Raw genomic sequence first — 17,337 nt, forward strand, 5'->3', positions numbered from 1 at the left:
CAGTAGTTTTCCATGATCTCTCAGAGCAAAAGACAGAGTCTTTATAATGGTATTCAAGGTCCTGCATGAGCTGTCCTGTTTGCCCCCTATTACCTCTGACGTTGTCTTCTATTCTTCCCTTCTCCCCCTTTACTCCTGCCACAGTGTCCTCCTTAATAGACCTCAAACATGTAAGGTGTGCTGCCTTTGTAAATAGCAGTGTGTTGTCTGGGACACTCTTCCTTCAGAGGCATGACATGGCTGACTCACCTCCCTAAGGTCTTTGCTCAAATATCACCTTCTCAGTAAGCCCTCTAATCACCTTATTTAAATGGCTCCTGTTTGTATCCCTAGCGTTCTGGATTCCTACACACCCTGTTCCATTTTTTTTTTTCATAACATGTATGGCTTTCTTAATATATGATTTACTGTAAATATTTTTATTGTTTGCTGCCACTAGATTGTTAGCTCTTTAGGGGTAGGGATCTTTGTCTCTTTTATTCATTAAAATATTCCAATAGCCTAGAATAGTTCTTGGCATGCAGTAGCTACCCAAAAAGCATTAATTGAATGAATGAATGAACTAATTAACAAGTAAATAATAACTAGCAGTTTTGTTTTCTAAAATGTTACATGTTGAAGGTGACACTCAGGTTCTAATTTTGTGCAGAAATGGCTATTCATATAAAGTGGCTGTTGCACTGTCTCTTTTTCTTGGATGGTTGGGAGCAGATCGATTTTACCTTGGATACCCTGCCTTGGGTGAGTATATTTCATTAAAAAAATCCTTGTGAAACTTGTGTGGTAGGTAAATGTACCTATTCTTATAGATCGAATCTCTGCATATTCTACCTGGAGTAGAATAGTTAATATTCTTTTGTGAATATAGGGCTCTATACTTCAGCGTGGTTAAGAAATACTGACTTTTCATCTGTCTTCATCTTTGTGAGAACACATACTTGAGATAGTGTAGTCACTTACTTAGGACAGTGACTGAGCTGTCATTGCTAGTGCTGGGCACACAATGAGTGCTCGATAAATATTTTATGAATAAATTAGCATTTCTCCAAATAATATTTTCTTCTATCTGAACCTCTCTCATTGTTGGCTTGGGATTAGAACTATGGAAGCCAGCATAAGCTGGTATAGACCCTGACTTTTATTATCCTTTGCATACCTCTCCTCACCTTCCTCTTAGTTGTAATCTTCACATTTACCATAGCTAGTAAAGTTTATGAACCCTATTTACATTTGATGATAGGTTTTATTTAAGCAGTACTTTCACATGTCAGCCCGTATTTAAGCCTTGCAACTCTCTTGAGTTTATCATCGTCTTTAAATCTTCTTTAACAGGTAGGGAAATTGTCACCAGAGAGGTTAAGGGATTTACTGACTCTAGAGGCCTTGCTTTATTCTGTGACATATTTGTTGTTATCATTCTTGTTTTATGGATAGGGAAATTGTCATGAGATTAAGAGATTTGCCCAAGGACTCTCAGTGACCTGAATTTGAACCCCAATTTTCCGGCTCAAGAGATGATGCTTTATTTACTGTAGTACTCCGCTTCTACATTAACTCTTCACTGAGCAAATTTAAAGTTTCTCAATGCTCTTCTTTCCAGCTAGCAAAGTGAATCTTATTCTTTTTATGTTGCTATGCACCAGAGATCAAAGAAGAATCTTCACTGTGAGGTTGGTGGGAAGTATGTTTCTGACAGCCTTACCTGGAGCTCAGTGTTATAAGGTCCTAAATAGAAGTCAAAGTTTAAAATACTGTATACATGAATTTATTCAGTTAACAAACATTTATTCAGCATTTACTACCTTAAGGAAGTAGTAACTAAGTGCTCTGGAAATAATGATGATCACAGTTCATATTGGCTATAAAGAAAATGAATATGTTTGTAGGTCAATTTATGATGTAGCACTTTTATAGAACTATAGCAAAGTGCTATGAGAGCACAGAAAGTGACTGTGAGGAAGGCCTTCTTAGATGGGGTGACATTTGAACTATGTTTTGAAGGATAAACTGATTAGAGAGATTAAGGACAATACTGGGAATAGCATGTCAAAGGCAACAGGGTATGAAGGAGCATGTGTGCATGTTGAAAGAATGGTGGCTACGTTAGCCTGTGGTGTAGAAGGAACTATGATAGGAGGTGAAAAGTGACTGCACAGGTATTCTTTGGTCAGATTATAAAACTTTGAGTCTTTGTAGGGAGTTTGAACTTTACCCTTTAATGTCAGAAGCCCTAAAAGTTTGTAAACAGAGGAGTATCATGGTCAGATTTATATTTCAGGAAGGGTAATGGGTTAAACAGAGAAAGACTGGTAGCAGAGTAAGCTGAGGAGAGATTGATGCAGTAGTACTGGTCTGGTTATGGTGTAACTGCACGTTCATGCCATTTGTAACAGCAACCATACCTTTCTATAACAGCGGAAAGCCATATAATATGCATGGAAGGCCTCCAAGTTACCAGAACAAAAATCATTTAGTCTGTATTACTCTTTTTAGATTATGAATGGATGGGATGGATGGATGGGTGCATGGTTAGACAGAGAATTTAGGTTCATAATGAGAAAGTAAAATGTCATGGTGATATCAGATGGTTAAAATACAGCCAAAGCCTTCTGCCTTAGTCCTTGCATTTTCTGTTATGTTCTCTTTAAGAGGATAGGATCATATATATATATACATACACATACACACATACATACATACTAGAGGCCTGATGCATGAAAATTCATGCAAGAGTAGGCCTTCCTTCCCCCAGCTGCCAGCACCCGCTTCCCTCCAGCATCCGGGACCCGGGCTGGCTTCCCTCGGGCAGCCCGCAGGCACCTGGGACCTGGGCTGACTTCCCTCTGGCCCAGCTTCATCAGGAAGAACATCCGGAATGACGTCTGGAAGACGTCCGGTCTAATTAGCATATTACCCTTTTATTATAGATTTTTTTGAAAAATTTCTAACTTTTAAAAAGTTTTTAAAAGATTAAGAGAAAGGAGAAAACACTGTTCTTTAGAACACTTTATTCTGTGATGATTTTGAATTGTGAATATATTTTAAATATTTGGCATAATGAGTGGCATTTTAGCTTCTTGTAATGCTTGGCCCCTGAGCTGTAATGTCCTATAGTATAAGTTAATGTTTTTGCTTACTGCAGCACATAATAATATGTTGATATGTGCATTGTGAAATTTTTTTCCCTGTACAATCAAACTATAGGTATAAAGCTCTGTATAAAACTCTATAGTAGCTTTGGTTAGTGAATGTTAGTTCACTAACTTTGGCAGGAGTTGCCTTTCTCTGGCTATTGCTACTCCAATCTATTAGCTTCAAAGAGAACCTTTTAGTTTGAGTCTGAGATTCTATAAACCTTCAAATATAATTAACATTTAACTTTATGGCTCAGTGTAAAGGTATTTTTAAAAAAATCTGTAAATAACTCACTTTATTATCACAAGAACCTTTGGATGTTCATTAATTCAATAATTTATTTTGACTGTTGATTTAGATACAGTTTCTCAAGATTAGGTCTGTGTTACAGCTCCTGAAGTTTTGTTGTCTTATCTTCCATTATCTTTATTCCATTTGGTTTGTGATTTTAAAAATCCCTTTACCATTTTTAAGTGGGATTTTGGTGTGAGAATTGCTAAGTGGCATGTCAAATTCATTATCTTAAACTGAAAATCCTCTTATCTCTTTAAGCATTCAAGTATTTTTATCTGTATCTTACTTGCATTTAAGCTATCTTAATGTTAAAGATTAGTTTTATCAATTAATCTAAAATACTATATCAAATTACAATGTTTTTAAATTTTAAATTTTTTAGTTAAATTTTAATTTTTACCATGAATCCAAAGTTAAGGAATTTTGGTATTTTCAATTTAAATGATTACTTCCATTTAAAAAAAATTCTTAACTGGATAAAACAGTGTTGACTGGTATATAATCCTATTTAATCTTATGCAGTCTTTATGGTTACAAAAAGCAGTGGTTGTATTTATAGATAGCTTTTTAAAATACTTCTTTTATTTATGGTCATTGGAGTTTTATAAGAACAGAATAAATAATACAAATCATATACATATGAAACTTGTTTTTTAAAAGTAATTTAGTGATGAGTATGATAATTTACTGCATAAATTTTACTTCAGGATTAAACAAGGGACATTTGTTGGGGGTGAAATTGCATAAAATTTTGTAAAAATATAAAAATTCCTTTAAGAAAAATAGTCTTTCTGTATATTTTAAATTTCTTATTAGTCCACAGTTATGACTTTATGTTTTATTTTATTTTATTTTTTTAAAATATATTTTTATTGATTTTTTTACAGAGAGGAAGGGAGAGAGATAGAGAGTCAGAAACATCAATGAGAGAGAAACATCGATCAGCTGTCTCCTGAACACCCCCCACTGGGGATGTGCCCACAACCCAGGTACATGCCCCCGACCGGAATTGAACCCGGGACCCTTCAGTCCGCAGGCCGACGCTCCATCCACTGAGCCAAACCGGTTTTGGCTGACTTTATGTTTTAAAGAATAAAAGTCAGATGGGTAAATTTGAAAAACTTTTTTTTTTTTTAATATATATTTTTTAATGATTTCAGAGAGGAAGGGAGAGGGAAAGAGAACGAGAAACATCAATGGTGAGAGAGAATCATTGATCGGCAGTCTCCTACATGCCCCACACTGGGGATCACGCCTGCAACCCGGGCATATACCCTGACCAGGAATTCAACTGTGACCTCCTGGTTCATTGGTCAGTGCTCAACCACTGAGCCACTCTGTCCAGGCGAAAATCTTGCTTTTTTATTTTTTAAACAATATATAGCTTGCTTTTTCTTTTAATTTTTTAAAAAAATTTCAGTTGCAGTTTACATTTAATATTATTTCAATTTCAGGTGTATAGCATAGTAGTTAGACAATTATATACTTTACAAAGTGTACCCCCTCCCTGATATGATAGTTCTAGTACCTACCTGGCACCATACATAATTATTACAACATTATTGACTATATTTCCTATGCTGTAATTTATATTAAACCCAGCTTTATTTCTTTTAATTGATTTTTCCTTGATATACCAGTGCTACTTTAACTAGAAGCTATTTTTCACCACAAAGCCTTATATTTTAAAATAATATTCTGTCTTTGTGTTTTTAATTGTGGTATATCTGTGACTTTTTCTATGCAAGAGCTAGCATATTTTGTTTTGCCTCTCTGTAGCATTAAAGGATTATAGATTCTCAAAGATGATAGCTCTTTTGATGCAGTTAATAGAAGAGATGCTCTTTTCATAGTGGTATTCATTTTAAAATGTAAATATTTTCTTATGAGAATAACAAAGTGTTGTATGTTTTAAAGCCCATATCTTAAACATCTTTGGTTATATTATTCCTCTTTTTTTCTCTAAGTTTGAAGTTACCAGCTTGGACTGACATATAATATCCACATAGGACAAATAAAGGGATTTGTAGGTTAAACTTTTCTAAGGTTTGAAAGCTTTCTTTCATAGGTACCAGACACAAAAAGAGTAATGATAACCAAATCATTATGGAACACTTGCAGTTTGGCAACAGCAACTTCATTATGAAGTAATCTGTGTTCTCTAAAACAGTTATGTGGACAGAGGAATATTTGCAGGACTCAACCTGCAATAAAACAAAAAATACCAAAAAAATTTTTAAATGCCCCAAATTAATCTCTGTTCTTTTAATTTTATATCCAGGTAAATCCTTTCATTGAACTTGTGTTTTTAAAATGTAAAGTTTAAGTTACTAAGTATAAATGAAGTACACTCAAAACATGAGCTTTATTAATTCATTTGGTAGCATAATCTTTTTGAAAGAATATATCTACAATAGTAATGGTTCAGTATAAAAATGGATTCTTCTTGATTAGAAACATTTTTATTTGGAATTTTAAAACAATTTTTTAAAATCTAAAGCTGATATTTCTTTCCACAATAAGAAGTTAATAAATAGGGTTTGTACAAAGATGACTTTATTTGGGTGGGGGGGGGGGGGAGCAGGGAGAAGAAGTCAATCTACTCTTAGTAGTTCACAAATATCCCATCTTTTAAAAAATTGGTATTGATGCTCAAAATAATGAAATCTATACGAGTAATGGTTTATGTTGGGTTTAATAAATTCTGTTTAGAATCTATGCTATTTTTTGTCCAAGTTGATCAGTGTTTATTTACAAGTGAGATAACTTATTTGATACAGTTTGTTCCTTCTGTAGTCATATTGACTAGGCATGGGCATGGCACAGCCCTGATTTCAAGTTGCTCACAGAAGCATAAGGGAAGACAGACAAATAATAAATTCATAATAAATCATGCTATGGGATATGTGCTATGCTGCAACTTAAAGGTGCTGAGGAATATCTAGGAATGGCATTAAATTCATCCTGGGGGCATTAGAGAAGACTTTCTAGAAGGTTTAGAATACTATTAGGGATCAGCTAGATTGGGAATAGTGGTGGGGAAAAGGAAGGAGCAAGGCAGAGAACAGTGTAGCACACAAATACAGAGTTAGGTGAAGGAGATACAAGAGCAGGGCACATTAAAACTTTAGTTGGTTGGGCTGTAACACAGGCAGAAGGAGTTTGCAAGAGATGAGACTAGGTTGAGTAGGTTAGATGATGCTAATATAAAGAATGTGGATTTATGTTGTCTAAATTTCTTGATTATAATAAGTGTAGTAGTAGTAGAAATTGTGGTAGCACAAGTAGCAGCTGGGCTAACATTTATCAAATGTTTTCCATGTGCCATGTACTAGCCTAAGTTTTTTACTTTGTCTCTCTCTTTTTTTAATCCTTAATGTCCTTCCTATCTTATTTTCATGAAGTATTTTTATATTTGAAAGCTAAAACAAATTTAAGATAGTATTATTAGCAACCTCATTAGTTAAGTTATCCTTTATCTTAAATTTATAGAAATAAATGGACCATAGTTAATTAATATCACATATTCGGAGTGAGACTTCATATAAATCAATGTAATGATTTTAAACTTTGAAGTTTTTCTTTAACAGTCAGCTTAGTTATTTAAATCTTTTTAAACAGCTTTACTGAGGTATAAATGATATATAATAAAGTACACATTTAAAATGTACATTTTGATAAGTTAGACATATGTATACGCCTGTGAAGCAATCACCATAATCAAGATAATGACCATATATGTCACTCCCAAAAGTTTCCTCATGCCCATTTGTTAATCTCTGCCTCTTGGCCCTCCTTATCCTGCTCTTTCCCAAGCAAGCACTTGTCTGCTTTCTGTCACTATAGATTAGTTTGCAGTTCCTTAAATGTTTAAAAATCATCTGAATCTGTTCTTAGTTTCTTTAAATGTGTTACCAAAGTTCCTAACACATTTTCTTATCTAATATTTTGTCTGAACAGGAACTTCTGTTCATTTTGAAGCACTCTTAAAAAGGGGTTCAGCAGCAGAAATCTAGATTTTAATGATCTCATTATCTTTTTCTGTGTATCGAAGGATACTTAGCAACAAATACCATTTCATATCATTGTTTTAAACAGTTGTGTAGTATTTTTTCCTGTTGTTAGATGTACCTGAATATTTTGAGACAATTCCTCCCTGTTTGACATTTAGATCGTATCTGGTATTTTGATAGTCATACAACAGGTATTTATCAAACTCTTGCTGTCTGTTGTACTACTGTTCAAGGAATTAACTTGAATAAGACAGACAGATAGGATCCTGCCTTTAGGAATTTACCTGGCAATGGAAGACAGAATGAAATGAGCAAACCAGTGAATGAGGCTGTTACTTATCTAATCAGCACCATGAGGGAAATAGGGGAGATGTGATAGAGTGTTTTGGGTGGGGGAGGGGTTGCGGATGGATGCTTTTTTAGATGGGCAGATTAGAAAGACTTCTCTAAAGAAGCAGCTTGAGAAATGAGAAGAGCTACAGGAAGACATCATTGGAAGAGGGCATGATAAGGGCAAAGGCTCTGACTGACATGGTTATATTGTCTTCATAGAGTAGCAGATAATTAAAGACAAACTTATTTTGGACCATTCTTAATATTTTTTAATAAATTGAAGGAAGGGAAATGTTTCCGAATTTATAAATGCTAGGTGGAGAGGGATACATTTCAGAAATACAGTGAGTGAGTATACTGACTGATTGTTCCTTGGGCACAATAAAATGCAACTAATGAAAAAGTAATTAAAGGAGTTGTTATGTAGGTGATGGATAAAAAGTTAGGGATCTTTAGGAAACAGAAAGGCTGAAAAAATTTATTCGTTCATTCAACAAATATTGATCATCTATCATGTGCCAGACAGTGTCATAGGTACTAGACACAGGAGTAAATTAAACAGATAACAGATGCTTCCCAGCCCTGGCTGCATACCTCAGATCATTAGAATGGCTTCTCCATACACCAAGGTTGCAGGTTTGATCTCTGGTCAGGGCACATACAAGAATCAATCAATAAATGAATAAATAAGTGGAACGACAAATTGATGTATCTCTCTTTTGCTTTCTCCTTTCCCCTCTCTCTAAAATCAATAAAAAGAAAAAAGACGCTTCCCTAATGGGGCTTCTGTGAGACAGTAATCAAATATAAAATATTAAGTAGATAATAAGTGTTTTGAAGAAAACTAAAAGAATAATTTCATATAATTTTTATATTTTAATAGTTTTAAATTATTTCCAACATGTATTAATCTAGTACTTACAACATTATTCTGCTGTTTGTGTAATACTAGGAAGGGGCAAAGTAATCTAATGTACCTACATATTTCAGTCTTCTTTGTGTATTTCAAAATTGTGTGCAAGAGGTGATCTCATCCACTCTGATTTTAGCCAGCATCTGTATGTAGTTGGAACTTAGAACTGCCCCTTCATGTAGAGTCGTGCTTCATACCATTTTTTATGTCTCAAATGGGATGTCTGGAAAGCAACTCAAGTTTAAATATAGAAGAGAGATTACTCATTCCACCCTCACCCCTAATCCGCCTCTTCTGATTTCATCATCAAGATTTTGTGTTATATCTTGTATATGCTCTATTGCCATCTATTTAGTACCTTACCTCTAAGGTTGGGACCAAGAACAGAGGTGTATCTATAGTGCACAGAATTGTTGTAGAACTAATAAACATGAGATGCTAGAAAAAAGTATAGGATAAATTCAAGATAATTAGATTACTAATACATTTTTAAAATTTAACTATAATATCAGTATTTTTTCCTGATTATTTTTCCTATGCCTTGTCAGTCTTTATTTGGACATTATACTAAATGTATATTACAATTTAGACATAATATATTAAGTCTAAATGAATAAATAAAGATTTTAGGACTAAAAGTTGTTCTTTACCTTTTATTTACTGAGATTTAAAGATTTATTTCCTCATGCCTTTTCTCTTAAGAAATTTTGTAAGATTACATTGAGTTTTTCTTTCTTTCTTTTTTTTAAATTAAATCTTTATTGTTCAGATTATTACATTTGTTCCTCTTTTTTCCCCCCATAACTCCCCTCCTCCCCATTCCCGCCCCACCCTCCGCCCTCACTCCCCACCCACTGTCCTCATCCATAGGTGCACGATTTTTGTCCAGTCTCTTCCCGCATCTCCCACGCCTCTTTCCCCCCCAAGAATAGTCAGTCCATTCCCTTTCTATGTCCCTGATTCTATTATGATCACCAGATTATTTATTCACTTGATTCTTAGATTCACTTGTTGGTAGATGCATATTTGTTGTTCATAATTTGTATCTTTACCTTTTTCTTCTTCTTCCTCTTCTTAAAGGATACCTTTCAGCATTTCATATAATACTGGTTTGGTGGTGATGAACTCCTTTAGCTTTTCCTTATCTGTGAAGCTCTTTATCTGACCTTCAATTCTGAATGATAGCTTTGCTGGATAAAGTAATCTTGGTTGTAGGTTCTTGGTATTCATCATTTTGAATATTTCTTGCCACTCCCTCCTGGCCTGCAAAGTTTCTGTTGAGAAATCAGCTGACAGTCATATGGGTATTCCCTTGTAGGTAACTGGGTTTCTTTTCTTGCTGCTTTTAAGATTCTCTCTTTGTCTTTTGCTCTTGGCATTTTAATTATGATGTGTCTTGGTGTGGTCCTCTTTGGATTCCTTTTGTTTGGGGTTCTCTGCACTTCCTGGACGTGTAAGTCCATTTCTTTCACCAGGTGGGGGAAGTTTTCTGTCATTATTTCTTCAAATAGGTTTTCAATATCTTGCTCTCTCTCATCTTCTGGCACCCCTATAATTCTGATGTTGGTACGCTTGAAGCTGTCCCAGAGGCTCCTTACACTATCTTCGTATTTTTGGATTCTTTTCTCATTTTGCTTTTCCAGTTGGGTGTTTTTTGCTTCTTCATATTTCAAATCTTTGACTTGATTCTTGCGCTCCTCTGGTCTGCTGTTGGGTGTCTGTATAATATTCTTTATTTCAGTCAGTGTATGCTTAATTTCTAGTTGGTTCTTTATCACAACATCGAGGGTCTCATTAGATTTCTTGAGGATCTCACTACATTTTTCGGCGGTCTCACCAGTCTTTTCGAGGGCCTTACTAAGTTTATCGGCAGCTTCTAGACAGTTCTTGAGAGACCTTAAAAGTGTGGTTTTGAGCTCTATATCTTCCATTTCTGACATTTGCATCCTGTTTCTTTGTCTCCGCATTTTTTATGCTTTCTTGGTGCACCCCCTAGTGGTCTTTGTGCGCAGTATTGTTGTAATTAAGCCTTGATTGTTGTCGGCAATACCAGCGGTGATTTGACCTCCAGGCTAACTGGCTATGAGAGTCAGCTGTGTCTGCAGTGGGAGAGCTTCTCTTGAGTTTTTCTTTCAGTTCCTAATATTTATTTTTGTTGTGGTTTTTCTATATAGAGGAACCTTTAAACTTTTCTCATATTTTCAGGTGAAGATTTGATTTTTTTAAGTGTTAATTTTATATTCTTGATATAAAGAGTTTGTATTATATGTAATGATTTATTGGGAAATGGAAAAGTTTGTTAATAATTATAAGACTTCCCAGGTATAAATGATCTTACCTTCTTTTCTAGGTTTGTTAAAGTTTTGCACTGTAGGATTTTGTGGAATTGGGAGCCTAATTGACTTCATTCTTATTTCAATGCAGGTAAGTTATTTTTTTTGTTTTTATTTTTAAATACATTTTTATTGACTTCAGAGAGAGGAAGGGAAAGGGAGCGAGAGAGAAACATCAATGATGAGAGAGAATCATTGATAGGCTTCCTTCTGCACGCCCCCTACTGGGGATCAAGCCCCCAACCCAGCATGTGCCCTGACTGGGAATCAAACAGTGACCTGGTTCATAGGTTGTCACTCAACCACTGAGCCTCATCAGCCAAGTCATAAGTTAGTTTTTATCTAGGAGATGAACTATTTTTACATTCAAATTTGATGTCTGTGATCTTCTGATGTATTTTAAATATACTAGGTAGCGGTTAAGAATGCTTTTTCATTTTTTCTTCAGATGCTATATCCAAGGGATCATGGCCATGTTTCCAAGTAGCATTTTCCAATTTGTGCTCTTCCAATTAGTAGTTCTAAAAGATATAACTTCATAAAAAAAGGATTCTATGATCAAATATGATTTGTAAATGTGAGTTAAAATGATTTAAAGAGAATTTTTTTTACTGGATAACTTCTCAGAATCTTTTATAGTGTGTATTATGAATCTCTAAGAAGGATTGGGCTTATTTCTCAAACTTATTGTTTCTTTTTCTGATAGTCACAGACACATGATCAATTTATATACTAGGATACTGATGGGATTTGATATTTACATATGGACACCTGGAGGCAGAAACAAGATTTTCTTTTGCATTGGACAAGCACTCAGTATTTTTTTAGTTGAAATTATAGAAACCGAAATCTATCTATCTTAAGACAAAAAGAGAAAAGGAATGTTTGGGTTCTCTGTAGATAATTGAAGAGTGGGGCTGGTCTCCGGTAAGATCAAGTCAATATAATAAAATGATGTATCAGGACTCTCCTGATATTCATCTCTGTTTCTGTGTCTGCCTCATTTTTTGCTACTACAGTGCTATGGAGACAGGCATAATTTGTGAAATGCTATCCCTAGGCATTTAAAAGTGCCACCAGATGTTTTCTATTAAATTATACTGAACTGGTTGTGGTTAACTCATGAGGATTCTTAAATTAGAGAAAGATGAATTTATCATAACAAATGTCACAAAACAGCATTTCAGTAAGCATTTATGGAGCACCTAATTTCTTCAACAAGTGTGTCAGTATGTATTTTGATCATCATCAGTTTTGTATTCTTTCTCATACAGTGTTTCCACTCCTCAGTTCAGTCTGCTTGATGCTATCCTTATGCTTTAAAAGAAAGTCAAAGTCTAGGAGGTTTTGGTAGCATACTGTGAGGAGGGTACCATACTGTGAGGAGGAGGCAACATATGGACCAATAAGGTACCAGAATTTAAATAAGGAAAATATTTGGTTTTAAAGTTGGAATTTTCCTGTCTTTATTCATAAACATGCTTAACCAAATATCCTGCCTTCTCTGATTGTGGGACAGGCAAGCAGACATGAAGAGGCTAAGGTACTTGGCACATATGCTTTGAGATGGTTTCTCACTTTAATTGAGGATCCAAGGAACTTAATGTATTATTGGAATTCTTTCAGATATACAGAATTCAGTGTCAACCATTTAGTTAATATTTTCACACTGGGTTCTTTCTTTGGTGATATCATTACATTATAGCTTTCTTGCACGGATGGAGTCTAGCTGGCCCGCGATCGGGCCAATCAAGCCAGTTGTGGGGCGGGGACCTGGGAGATTGGCCAGCCACCCTGCCCCCAATTGGGGTGGGGGCAATCGGGGACGGGGCCAGCTGGGAGGAGGGGCCCTGGGGTGGTCAACCCTGCCCCCTAGTCAAACTCTGGTTAATTCCCAGTTGAGGGGGCAATTTGCATATTACCCTTTTATTATATAGGATATCAAATTAGAGAGCTTACTTGATTTAGCTACTGCTTTCTGGTACATGTATGCCTAAACTTTTCAGAACAAATATTTTCTTGAAGATCTGGCATTGACACTATTACATTAAAAAATTACTGAGGTAGATTTAGAATGTTTGAAATTCTGCAATAAATATCCCTAAATAAGACATTTCAATAGGTACAGCCATGTTAGATTGCTTTGAGATTGGAGGAAAAATAAATCAGTTTTCAAATGCAGCCAAATAAGACCTGTAGCCTTATTTTAAATGTCATTTGATATACTTAACATGTGATGTTGACTATATTAAAAAATTTTTTTTTCAGCAAATCAAATAAGATTTTACTATAAAAATCAGAAACTGTTTCAAATATATTTTTTTCTAACTTCTCATGATCTTTTTGTTTACTCTTCTTTTCTTCTTTTTTTTCTCTATCCCTGATTTTTTTCCATTAAATATTATTCCCTAGTGAATTGCAGTGTTTTTCTATTGGGCTGTGATCCCAGAAACATATTGTGCATGAATTCAAGACCTATAAAAACATACTTTGCTTCACAGTGTCTATAACACAAATCCAGAAAAATCCTCTTAAAAAAATAGCTCTAGTTATTTCATCTTTGAACCAAAGAGTACAATCACACATTACTAAAGTAAGCTTTACATATTGCTATATATACTGAAAATATTTCCATGAGTTTATCTACTTGTTAATAAACTTGAAAGTTTCTTTCTTTTTGTTGTTGTTGTTATTCTTAAAAATATGCAAGTGGCCCTATGTGAATGAATGGCATGAAACAATACATAGAATTAATTCAGTTATTTTGTGCATTCAACCAAAAAACTAAATCAGTGATACATGTGTAGACTACTGTCTTTCAGTTATAGGTAACTATTGTGTATAACTACTATATAATTATTCATAAGGCATTTCCAAAGATTTTAAAACACTTATTCTTTTGTGTTTGTATATGTTTGTGTAATCATGAAGGATTAGACAATTTAAGGTTTTTTAATCAGAAAAAATAGCATATTTGGATTCCATTTAAACCTCTTTTTTCACACAATCTGGACATTTTAAATTACACCCAAACCTATGATATGTACTCTGTCAAACAAAAAGAAAAGAACGTTTCTTCTGTTAAGTGGAGATAAGACAGCCACAAATCAGAAAGATGAAGAAGGGTAGTTTTAATATAGAAAGTTGTTAGAAGGAAGTATGTTGGGTTCTTTGTGACAATTTTTAAAAACTTCTATATATTATGGAAGAAATCACTTTCATTTTCATTCCTATTGACATTACAGAGTAGATTTCCTTAAAGGGCTAATAACTACATAAGCAGAAATTCAGAAAAGCTGCATAATCTCCAAGATATTTATGAATTTTACAAGTAAATTTATAAAGTATCTCATTAGTGTGGCATTTAATATATGTAACTCATTTTAGCATTGGATTATATATTGCTTTTATATTATTTCTTAACTTTTACACCAGATCTGAATTTTCACACATAAACTTCTTGAAGAAAAAAAAAAAGACTTATTAATCCTGTATAGCACTAGTAGTATGCTAAATATAGAGTATGCCCTCAAAAACTTTTGCTGATTTGAACTGTATGCATTATCTTGTGAAAGTGTGGCTTTGTTCCAGTTACAGAGAAGATGAGAAGCTAAAAATGGTAGTTTTAAAAAAGTGATTGCTTTTTTTTTTTTTTTAGGGCCTTAAAGTTCTAAGTTTTATACGGTCACTTGAGAGGTAATGAATGCAAATAAAAGTTGGCATGATAAATTGTAAATATTAGGTTTTATGCCATCAGTGAAAATGAGTTTAATGAGCACAATTAGCTATAATAAATTGCGATCCTTGCCCTAAAGGAACTTATGATCTACCATCCCAAGAGTGTGGTCTGATGATAAGATTTCACTTATTATTTGACATAAAATATTTCCTTGACAACTGCAGGTTTAAAATAAAAAAGTTAACCCGACTATCTTAAGTACTTTGAATTTTACTAAAAATTTTAAAAGACTTTTCAGTTCAGAGCATAAATAAAGTTAGGGTTAGAGTTCACTTCTGTGTAAGCCAATTTTGTCCTGTGAAATAACATGCTATTGATCAAAAGAATGACTAAACATGTAATCACCCTAAATCTATTACCAGCATGGGAAAAGTTGGTCAAAGCCCTTGATAGTTCACTAGATGTAGGACAGCAATATATAAAAACCAGTGGACATTTTGTAGATAGCAAGTCTTCCAAATAGCTCAGTGTATTGTTTATTTAACCCTGGTGTGATTAATTGGGGAAATAAACTGGAAAACTGAGGAGACTGATCATTTGTGTCATGTGACCTTAATTAGGTAGCTCTCAGTTCACTTATGCTATGGGCAGATTTTTACTTTGTCAGTGAAAGGAATGTTCATAAAACAAAGAATATCTTAAACTTGTTCTGAGACTAATCCCAATGCTCTGTTTTCCTCAGGAGATATAATGGGAAATATTATTCATTTCTTGAGAAGTGATGTTTGTGTTGGTCATTAAGGATTAATGCTAACCAGTCTTTAAATCAAATGATTATCTGGGTGGGCCCTAAATTCAATTCAAGTGTCTTTAAAGGAAGTAGAGGAGGAAAAGACACAGACACAGAAAAGAAGGTAGTGTGAAGACAGAGGCAGAAATTGGAGTGATGTGGCCACAAACCACAGAATGCCAAGGAGTGCTGATTGCTACCAGAAGCTAGAAGAAGCTTACCATGGATTCTCCCCTACAGTGTCTAGGACACACGGTTGTGCCGATACCTTAATTTTAGACTTATGGCCTCCAGAACTGTGAGAGAGTAAATTTATATTGTTTTAATCCACTAAGTTTGTGATAATTTGTTATAGTAGCTGCAGTAAACTAATACAGAGAGGGAAAGAAGTTGCTTTCTTTTGGTTTTATGGCTTCTCATACCAGGGACATTAACATCCATTGTACAAACTAATTTCCCATCGGCCGAACCCCAGCAGCAAGCTAACCTACCATAGGGAGCGTCTGCCCCCTGGTGGTCAGTGCTTGTCATAGCAACTGGTCAAATGGCTGAATGAAACAGTTGGACACTTAGCATATTAGGCTTCTATTATATAGGATACCAAGAATCTGGAGATAAAGGTAGTTCTAAGATTTGCTAATTTAGACCTGAAGGACTAAATTTATTATGAAGGACATAATAAAGGACCCAGATCTTTCCTTCCTTATTCCTCTTCCTCTCTTCCTCCTTCCATTCATTCCCTCTTCTCTTTCCTTCCTCTTTCTCTTTGCCATCTTCAGGTCTTTTGGTTATCACTTTCTTACATAGTTATCGTCAGAGGCATCACTTTTTTACATAGTTACCTTCCTCTCACACATGTCTTCTTAAGCGCAAATAAGCCCCCACAGAACTCATCTCACAGGCGATTCCATTATAGGCCCAGGCTGAACCAGTCTCTGGAGGGAGGATTGGAATTACCATGATAGAACTAGGTGCTGAGGAACTAGAGTCTTGGAGTTTGAGGGAAAGAAATCTGTAATAGTTTGCTAAACTAGAGACAAAATTGGGTCATGCATTTGCAGATAATAAAACTAAACTCTGAGGGTATCTTTTCTACAGGACGGGGGAAACAAAACAAAAACGACCCTATCATTTTTCTACATGTTAACTGCTAACTTGACAAGATTATAAAGCATCTGGGCCCTAATGGGTTTTCAGGTAAATAGTTTTATTTCCTGAGAGAGCCACGTGAGCCTCAGATGAGCTTATAAGAAATGCATGCTACTAAAGGGTCACCCTGTCATATATTGTCCTTATTTCCAACTTCTGAATACTTTCTTTTTCAACAGAAGTGAGATTGTCAAAGAAGATGGCATAGGAAGAAAATGACAATAGGACAGTAGGCCCAGTTCTAATCTATGCACATATTCCAAATTAGACAATGTTTTACCATTTGATTTGGTAAAATATATCTACTGCCTTTTTTGTTTCCCTTATACAGTCTCAAAACATGTTGTTACTTCTAGTCACCCGTTTTTCTCTTTCTTGTGTTAATTCTTAGAGTGGTTTTCTCTGTGAGTTTGGCCACTAAAAAAGTTTTAAGTTTTACTTAAATTCATTAGTAACATTCATAAATGGGAAGCCAAATCAATTTAAACTTTACAAAGTAAGTCAAAGTGCATTACAGTACCCAGCCTGGTATGTAGCACATAAGTGCTTGTGTTCTTTGAATATTGACATTCATCTTTCACTGTTGGCGGAGATTGTATCCTCTGCTGTTATGTGTATAACACCTAGCACAGTATCTGTAATATTATAGGAATTAAGTGTTTGTTGAATAGTTTTTAGAACCAAATTCATTTTAAAAA

General features: G+C 34.7%; 1 protein-coding gene across 1 annotated transcript in view; it reads left to right on the forward strand.

Moving 5' to 3' along the window:
• Window positions 1-17,337, forward strand: part of TM2D1 (TM2 domain containing 1) — a 29,320-nt gene that overhangs the window by 4,847 nt on the left and 7,136 nt on the right. The window contains exons 4-5 of the mRNA XM_081088040.1: window positions 650-741; window positions 11,039-11,112. Coding sequence (XP_080944166.1) covers window positions 650-741; window positions 11,039-11,112 — 166 coding nt within the window. The remainder of the gene's footprint in view (window positions 1-649; window positions 742-11,038; window positions 11,113-17,337) is intronic.

The sequence above is a fragment of the Myotis nattereri genome (genome assembly GCF_964212035.1).
Source record: "Myotis nattereri genome assembly, chromosome: 3".
In the NCBI taxonomy this organism is placed as follows: Eukaryota; Metazoa; Chordata; class Mammalia; order Chiroptera; family Vespertilionidae; genus Myotis; species Myotis nattereri.